Source organism: Camellia sinensis, chromosome 6 (genome assembly GCF_055761805.1).
Source record: "Camellia sinensis isolate YWXY chromosome 6, ASM5576180v1, whole genome shotgun sequence".
In the NCBI taxonomy this organism is placed as follows: domain Eukaryota; kingdom Viridiplantae; phylum Streptophyta; class Magnoliopsida; order Ericales; family Theaceae; genus Camellia; species Camellia sinensis.
This window is the reverse complement of record NC_138966.1, coordinates 105,683,487-105,693,245: the sequence shown is the minus strand read 5'-3', so window position 1 is coordinate 105,693,245 and position 9,759 is coordinate 105,683,487. Positions and strand designations below refer to the sequence as shown.

Genomic DNA, 9,759 nt, shown 5'->3' with positions numbered 1-9,759 from the left:
AAATATCAATAAGCCTATGGATATAGAACCGATCACAGAATTAACACATAAAATATAGGTGAAACAATCTGAGTGAAATTGTATATTTTATGATGGATTCCACCATCTTACATGTATGGTCAAGACTGTTTTATATGATTGGTTGTGTAATTAGTTTTGTGTATATAGTCTTATTATTATTATTATTATTATTATTATTATTATGTAAACATAGAAATGGGTGTCAATGTCTATTTGATGCTATGACACCTATTTTTTTCTTGTTCAAATTATTCTTTGCGGTTGTCCTATTATTATTATTTTTTTAAAAAAATAAATTGATTTATTTATTTTTTTTTCCCCTTCATTTAGATTCAACTTATTAAATTTTAAAAAATGAACAATTAAAGGTTTGATGTCTTAAATCTTCATCATAGCACACCAAATGAGGTGTACACACCTTATTTTCATATATCTAACTATACATGTACACCCTTAATTATGGCATGCCATGTCAAGAAATGTTGGGTTTTTTTATTAAAATAAATAAAAGAACAAAATGTTTTTATTGTAATTTTCTGGCTATGTTATAAAGTCCTGAATTTATGCAAGAAATGATGTTGTTATAATTCAAATGTATACAAATATTTAAATTGTCAAGTAAGTGATGATACGAATGTCATTTATATTTATTTATTTAATTTTTTTTGGATAACCTGAAAGTTATAAAACTCATTATGATTTATAATTGCAAAAATTTCATTACCGCATATTATTATGTATCAATGTATTTATTTATTTACGTTTAACATTTTTCATAACAAACTATTAATTATTAGCTGATAAAAAATTTAAGTTATTAAAAAAATTATTTTATTATTTATATTCTCAAAAAAATGAGATTGTTAGATTCTTCCTAATGATGAGTAAAAAACAGATAAAACAACTCTCACCCCCTTTATAACTAACAACTATTCATACACAGAGGCCAGCACCAATCAGTGATGCAGCATTGCTATCAATACAAGTGGAAATACAGTCGAATATGTGAGACAAGTTGTAACTTACAACCACTAATCAAAAGATATCACACCTTACTCTTATGTTTGTGTACATCATTCAATACTATTACAATAATCATATTTATATAACATAATTGATATATCATGTGTGATGTAGAACAAGTAGTCGAAAATTTTTTGGAACAATTAGACCGCTAAAAGGCAAGAAAGAAACCAAATTCAGAACAATAGCGGCACTTTCGGGACGAGCTCGGAATTGTCTCAAATTTGATAGTTTGATTGGAAACGGCGTATTAAATCGAAGTCATTGTCGTTCTTGGTGATGACGAACGGTGGATTTTAGCCAAATTCCTTCATTTAGGCCTTTAAATTAGTGATTTTGCCGTATTAGGAAAGTTTCATTTTGGGAATAATTTTATTTTGGAAAGTTTGTTTTTAGCGCCGTCTATATTAGCGCGTTTCTATTGTTTCCTAGTATGCAAATTTGGGCTTAACTCATATTTTCTATTTTTTGTAATTTTCTATTTATTTTCGTAGCTAGTAAGGAATTATCCTAATTCCTTATTTCCTTCTTTAATTAGGGTTCAGTTTATTATAAATACGCATGTATGCCTTAGGGCATATCATCTTTGATGCAATATAATTTAGTTCTTGAATTTTTTTTTTCTTCCTTGTAGATTCAATGATTTTGTTTGTCTGCTAGAACGATATTTAACCTTGTGTGATTTATTCTGTTGCGTCAATGTGAATCGTCACCTATCACACCTTACCCTATGTCTATTGTTTTTACTGCAATGATATCAACTTACAAGACAAACCAAGTATGGTATTCCTTCAGTTCCAAATTGTTAGTGTATTTTCAGTATTCATAACCTTTAATTAGGTCAATATATAATGTATTTTTGTAAAAGATCTCAATTAATTCTTGTAAATAGTCTTTAAAATTGTTGAAAAAATAGTAAACTAAAAAATATAAATTATTTTTTAAGATGTTTGAAATAGTGAAAAATGACTAACAATTTGAGACATGGAGTATAAAAATATGATCATTGTAACATCATTGCTGCTTTCAATGAGGTCAGATTCAACCTCATTCTTTACTTGTCATATATTACCTCATTTGGGAGCACAAGCTTTTAAGCCACCTTTGGTTAGCATTAGTGAAATGTCCAATGACTTGAAGAAAAGATATGATATCATACCATACACACAATAATTTATGACCACCTCATTGATTCCAAAGAAATACAAAAATAGATGTATAACAACTTTCTAGTGCATAACAACTTCAATGTCACCAAGTACAAATGCTTTAAAATTCAGATGTATAACAACTTTCTAGTGCATAACAACTTCAATGTCACCAAGTACAAATGCTTTAAAATTCAATACAAGTTCACAAATCCGTCAAAGATTTGTTTATATCAAATCCAGCAACTAATAAAATCAAGTTGAAGTCTTTTTCTTCTAATCTGAACCAACCCCAAGTCAATTACTCATCTGGCAATGGGAGCTCTTTTTCCGAGTTTTGGAACTCATGGATATAATTACGAAATGGACTTCCACAAGAAGGCATGGAAGGGGGGGGATCGAGCATACTTGTCTCAGGAGTGCCACCATCTCTCACGATAAAAGCGGTTACCATACCCCAGGTAAGATGACGAATCACGTGACAATGCCGCATCCATACACCTGCCAAAATCATCCATGTTCAATTTCGTCCTTGACATTTGAAACTTTTTTGATGCATACGACACACACCAAAAGTTCAGTTAAAATTTCGAATGTGATACTAGGCAGGCAATACTTGATCCTTGTTGTTCACAGCCCAAACAAGCTCAAGAACAACTAGAAGTAGCCAACCAAATTGCTTTTCGTTTCTTTCTTTATGATGGATCTTTTATTTTTAAGTCGTAAGACAAGTTTTCCACATCGTCCAGACTTCAAAATTCATATATTGCAAAGGGTATAGAAGGAGATAGAATATAATAGTATTTTAGCATATAGTATCCAATCCGTGCTCATAGGAATAAGGAGAGATTCATTGGGTTCATAGGAAAATATTAAAAGGTTATGAGGTGCACAGGCAGGGTAAAGGATCTGTTATCTCCAAAATTCCTTTGTTCCCTTGTCCCGAAACACTCAAGTCATTAGATCATTATCCAACTGTTGTGATTGTTTTGAGACAAAAGGACATGGATTTGGGATAGAGGATCCTGTGCCCACCAGGACGAGAAAAGTTAAGGGTCATCAACAAAATGCTCAATTAGGTCAATAATATCTTAGATTCAGATCATTGTGCAATAAAGATAAAATGGGAACAGAGCTACTTTGAAAATATGAGCACTTAGGCACCCAAATTATTTTGATAATAACTTATAATTAGTTAAATAAGTGACCTTGTGCTCAAGCACTATGGGTTACCTAAAACTTCAGGGGTGGGCGGTAACACTTTTGTAGTTAAAACCTATTTTGGTGGTTACTTAGTTTTAAAGCAATAGGTATCAATGTAGTATTACTCTATTGTTCTAAAGGTTTCAAGAGCAAATTTACAAGGAATGGCTGACTTTAAGGCCAATTGTACTCATGTAAGTACTGCGAGACTTTGATATAGTGGTTGGTTTCCAAATCCGTAAAATAAATGCAACCTTTTAAATCAAGGATGTACCTGGATTATTTGCTTGAAACCTGATAGCAACCCATCCATTTTTGGGAACACGAAAGGTATTCACTTGCGGTGGATCAACCAAGTTAAATGTATTCGGGTCGCTCACATTGTCATAACTCCCAGGCCCTGACCCAACCACATAAAAGCTGTATCCATGCATGTGCATTGGATGGTTCTCTGCTCCGCGCAGGACATTGCTTTCTTGGAACACTACTTGCACTGTTTCATTGTAGTTCAACATCTTCACCATGGTTGCTATGGTTGGTATAGCAGTGCTATTCGGCAAATTATCACCCGTAAAGTTATAATAGTTCAATGGGAAGTCGGGAAAATCAGCACTGTAAACCCCAGATATGTTTCTGCATAGAGGCATAAAAAAAAAATAGTTTTTAGTGGTGACAGAACAGAAGAACTGTGAAGTTGCTATTGGTAGAGTTAGACTAAAAGATCTAAACCCAAGTTGAGCTTGTGTTGTCCATGAGCTCAAGTTGTCCCTTTAAATAAACAAATAATATATACATATATATATATATATATATTTAATGCTGTAGAGAAAGAAAAGCTGTGTCAAAATAAAAGAAGACTACACATGCAGCCAAAAGATGGTCAAGCCACAAATCACAAGCCACACAAATGAGACAAGTAAAAATATTACCTCACGTAAAAATTAGCATTTTCAAATTATGTTGAATTAATTTAAGATTCCTTTTCATTGCCCCATGCTTGTTGTAGTAATGTAACAGTAAAATATAGATATATATGGGAGAGAAAAAAAGAAAGTACAAGGCAAAAGAACAATGGAGCATACCGGTAGTAGGCGAGCAGTACATCAGTACTTGGGTTTAGAAAGGTCATGTTGTTCGTGGCCGAACCCATCTGCATTCCAATTTCGCATTGACTCTTGTTGCAAAGGATCCCTGCCACGGAAACAACTATATACATAGGGTGAGTTATGTTTATTGGCACTGATACAGGGTGTTCTTTGCCGGCTAAGCTCCTTAGACGGGCCAAACACGCATTTGCTTGAGTGATGTTTATGTAAGAAGGAAGCTTGGAGAGAAAGACAGGGGAAGATGGGGGAGTATAGTTGCCTCTGTACTCTACAATCGCTGTATTAGGAGGATAAACATCGGGATAACCGTTGGTAACATATTGTCTAATTGCCATATAGTAGTAACCAAGAGGTTGATTTGCTGTGAGTAGTGCATTCACAGTTTGTCCAGGGGATATCACCAAATATGACGTAGATATAGGTTCGAGATAGTTCCCATCCATTCCTACAACTGTGACATTGTGATCAGCAATTGCAAAGAACAATTCCGAGCTCACAGCTGCATTGATTAGACGGAGAAGATAGGTCTTGCCATAATCGACATACAATCGATACTGAGTTTCTGCAGCACAAAAATAAACGTCAGCAAATGATATTATTATGCATCTGCCACATACTTTTTGGCCTTTATTAAAAGGGATTGAATTTTTAAAAGTGCAATGATATATTATTACACTTTGTGAATACTTTAAGCCAGTTTACAACTTCAGAGGCAAAATTATGTTGCCTAAGATAAAGAATGAAGTGCCGAGAAAAAAGAAAAGACAAAGATACCAATATAAATTCAAATTTAAACAGTGTAAAAATTTTGACAATTCAAAATACAACAGTTCTCCTAAAGTATAGCGTTTTCTCATAAAATACAGTAAAACACTTCCCACTTTGAGGAGTCTCCATCACTTGATATACCAAATTCATGGTAAGATCATGTATAATCATCTCAGCACATGACTACTGTATATGCAAGGGTTTCACAAGAGTGACAACTAGGATATGGACACAGTGGGAATATGGAAAAAAAATTAAAAATTAGTTATATATTTTTTTAATATACTTTTATTTACTATGTATATATGAATATAAATTTAGCATACATAGATATGAGAGACATCGATGTATATGTGGATATGTCTTTAATTTTTCCTACTTTTCCCTCTTTATTTTCTTATATTTTATTTTAACCCCAAATCAACTTTCTAAAAGTTTAAAAAAAAAAAAAAAAAAAAAAAAAAAAAAAAAAAAAAAAAAAACTGTAAATGTGTCCGTAAGAATGTCCAATTTCCAAACAATGGTTTCCTATCATTTTAAAACAAAGGAGCACCAGTGGGCATTTTAACTCTAGAATTGCTGTTGGCATGAATTCCCAACAAAGTTATGGCGCAAATATTTTTCTAGTGAAGAAATATCCAACAATGTCAAAGTATGTGGGGATGGGTAACTTCAATACCACACCCCCTTTTTTTTGTTTTTTTTTTTTTTGTTTTCTGAATAAAGATACCATTTGGAGTTGGTCACCCTCAAGCAAAGTTCTAAAAAGCGGTTGCAGTCGCCGTAACGCTAACAGTGGTGCGGTTGCAATTACTGGATGTAAAAGTCGTAGCGTAACAGTTGCAGTAATCGGAACCGTGAATTTTTTTTATTTTTCGGACAATTTAAAAAAAACTTACCGATATGCAGATTTTGTTTTCCCCATAATCATATTTATTGGGTTTTAAAATAAATCAATTTTTGTAAATTTTTACGTATGATCCAATATATTTCATATTTTTAAATCACTATAAACTAAGTTTTTTACATTTTATTTTAATAATTTATGGCTTTATATGTCATAAATCTATATTACACTTGTGGCAAAAAAAAAATTTATTAGATGTATAAAATTATTTTTTTAATTATTATACTTGTGGAAGCATATGCAAATTTTAACTTGAATAGTTTTAAAAAATAAATTAAACATGCTAATTTAATCATATAAAAATTTAAAAAATAAGCTATAAAGAATTTTTTTTTTGGATCACTTGAATATTCATTCTCTTTTTGGATAACCTGTAAATAAAAATAAAATAAAATAATCAAAAAAAATTGACATGTATATTTTATAAAAAAATCAATCACTAACTATTATATATAAGATAAACAATGACAAAAGTATGAGAATAAATAAGAGTCTAAATATATATATATATTTTTTTTAATCAAGCCAAATAGATAATGACCACACTTATTATTATTATTTTCAAACAATATATAGATAGACACACAAAAAAAATGGTTGAGTGATAGCAGCCAAATAGAATAGCATAGGTCTTACAGGTTCAACAAATCAATAACATAATCTTCCCTCTTCTCTCTTTTACTCCTCTATTTTCCCTCTTCATCTTCCCTCTTCTCTCTTTATACTCTTCCCCTATTTTTAGCCTTTTTTTTGTTTTTTTTTCTTCGAAAGAAACAGTTCGGAACCATTACGTAATGGTGTGTAACAGGCCGTTATAGCATCGTTACGACTGCTACGGCAGCCGCTATGGCCGACACACATGTGAATCTCAATCACAATGCAAAAGCGGAGGTAACGCGTGGTGCATACCGCCACAACCGTTACGTAATGCTACATTTGAAACGGTGTCTAATGGGCCATTACGGTACCGCTACAGCCGTTACGTAACACTGAAATGGCTGTTACGCATATGAATTTTCGTCATACTGCTATAGCAGCCATAATAGGTGGCAGTAACCACGTTACGTAATGGTTGCGGCTGTTTTTTAAAACCTTGCTTTCAAGACTACTATTGCTTACTATCAATAGGTCAGTCTTTCAGATTAGACTCCACAGCACAGACCATTATTTTGTAACGGAATCAATGGTTAATCGTGATTAGACTCTTCTAGTTTTGTCAATGCAGTATTTATTCTAGTGAAACTCCCACAGAAACACTAAAGAAAATACCGCTAGAACAATTAAAGATTCCTCCTGGTTGGCCGTTGATAACAAAAGAACTTGGCCGTGGTAAGTCTGCACCCACAAAGAGATCATAATGGAGCTGTTTGTTCACATCAAAAGTATACCAAGTTCCTGCAAGTACAAAAGCAAAATAAGTAAAGGAATTGCACAAGGAAGATTGACTGAGTTAAGGAAACGGAAGAAAGAAATCGATCACAATAATGGAGCTGATGGGAAAACACAAAGGATTGCTCAACTCACTTGGTTCGAGGGTTCCATTTGATTGTGCATCATTATTCATATATGTTTAGCAGTCATTTTGTTCAGCCTTATAAAATAGAAAAGAGTAATTTACTCTTACCTCTCTTGAGGTTTGGAGAAAATACAGTAAGCTTCATAAGTTTTGCATAATTACACTGAATTTCCATAAGGTTGTAATTCACATAACAATTAACCCCTTTTCATCAATAATTCATCAATCATATGGCTGAAAAAAATTATGTTTTCTTCACTTCTTCACTAACATGTATATACTATGCTTATCTTTGTCTCTTCACACCATATGCATTAGTTCCATTCCATCTAGGCTTATTAAAAGGGAGGTCTATGTCAAAATTGTGGGTTTTATTATATTTTCTTCAAAACTCATGAGAGGTTTACTCAATAGAAAAATGCTAATGACTACCCAAAAGGGCTGTCATTAGTTTTGGTGGACGTGCAAAATACGCATTAAAATGTGTGAAAAATTTATTGAATTATGTAAAAAAACTTTTGAAATGCTTAAAAACTACCTTGAAATAGAGCGATATGGCCATAGTATGAAGAAAATTAATAATTAATACAAATGTAGTAACAGAATTTTTTAAACATTAAAAAGAAACGTTATACTTGCATTTCTATTAGTAGATTCAAAACTTCAAAAAAAAAATGTTAATGATCATTGGGGAAAAAAAATTAAATGAAAAAAATATAAGAAAAACAAAAGTGAGGAGTGATTAGAGAATTAATTCGTTAGTTCTATGTGAGATTTGGAGCCTTGATTATTGTTAAAAAAGAAAAAGTATCATCTCACGATGTTTAGAAATATCTATAGACAGACGAGAGACAAAATGGTAAACGTACCTATAAGGTCAACACTAAAGCCACTCAAGGGAGGTAAATGTAATTTCAGAAACCAGAGGGGAGGTTTCTATAATTGTCATAAACCAAAGGGGAGGTCAGTGTAATAAGAAACAGTTGTTCATTGAGGCATTTTATCAAACAGTTGAGAGACGTATACTTCAACAAAAATCCCAACTAAAAATCTAACACAAGTGAATAATTTATGCACATACATGTGTATGGTGTGTGAAAATTTTAAAAACCCAGTACGAGTTTGATGAAGAAAGAGCACATGAATGCGTACCGAGTACAATAACTTGTTCTGCGTCTGGTTGGGGAAATGGGTAAGTGGTGCCTTGTGCAGGCATGATGATAATGGCACCATGGACACTGCTCTGAGTCCAGTCGCTGTGGGCATGCCACCAAAGGGTTCCTTCCTCGTCAGAGAAATGACTTTGTATGTGAAGTTTGTTCCTGGTTGAATAGCGCACTGTGTGACGTATTCTGGTCCATCTGACCATGGATTTCTGGGCTGTTTTACTCCATGGCTGTTAATTGTTATTACATATTACACTTGGCAATCTAACTCCATCATGACATATAAAAATACAAAAATTGGTCATAAAACTAAATACAATCCTTTTAGCTAGACTGATTTTCAATTTACAAAACAAAACATATAAAAACCTTATATATCATTTTTTTTTTCACTACCTTGTTGGTTAATATCTTAACAGTTAAATTATAATACAAGTTAACGTCCCTCTATAAATTTAAATTTAAAACTTCACTTGTCTTGGCACTCAAGTTTTCTCTCTATAATTATTTGAACAATTGTCCGATATCAACCTTTCACACCGTGATTTAGAGTAAAAAAAACATTTTGATTATATAATTGGTAGTATTTATTATTTTTAACATAAATAAATGTATTAAAATGTTCTCTATACCTTCATATCTTGATGTGAGGTTGATCTAAGTATTTTTCATATGTTTTCTAAATAACAATTAATGAAATGGACTATATTAGATTAGTCTATGAAGTTTAGAGATTTAATCGAAATAAATTAAAAATTAGGAATTAAAATGAAATTAGTGGCATATTTCAGAGATTATTTGCATAATTTTGTTGAAAAATTTATAGGTTGTCGGATTCCTTACATAATTTCCTTAACACTAGAGATAAAAATAGTAATATTCACATTAATAAATACAAATG

At 32.1% G+C, this 9,759-nt stretch overlaps 1 protein-coding gene across 2 annotated transcripts; it reads right to left on the bottom strand.

The window, feature by feature from the left end:
• Positions 1-2,232: 2,232 nt before the first annotated feature.
• Positions 2,233-9,396, bottom strand: LOC114291672 (laccase-21-like). 2 transcript variants are annotated; one of them, XM_082874370.1, is made up of 5 exons: positions 8,845-9,396; positions 7,446-7,571; positions 4,478-5,063; positions 3,670-4,028; positions 2,233-2,693 (listed from the first exon to the last, which is right to left on the bottom strand). In XM_082874370.1, exons 1-5 carry the CDS (start codon positions 9,059-9,061, stop codon positions 2,494-2,496), a joined length of 1,488 nt encoding a protein of 495 aa, XP_082730496.1. In that variant the 5' UTR covers positions 9,062-9,396; the 3' UTR covers positions 2,233-2,493. The 2 variants fall into 2 exon arrangements, with proteins under 2 accessions (XP_082730496.1, XP_082730497.1); XM_082874371.1 differs by lacking the exon at positions 7,446-7,571 and having other exon boundaries at positions 8,845-9,329.
• Positions 9,397-9,759: the final 363 nt, after the last annotated feature.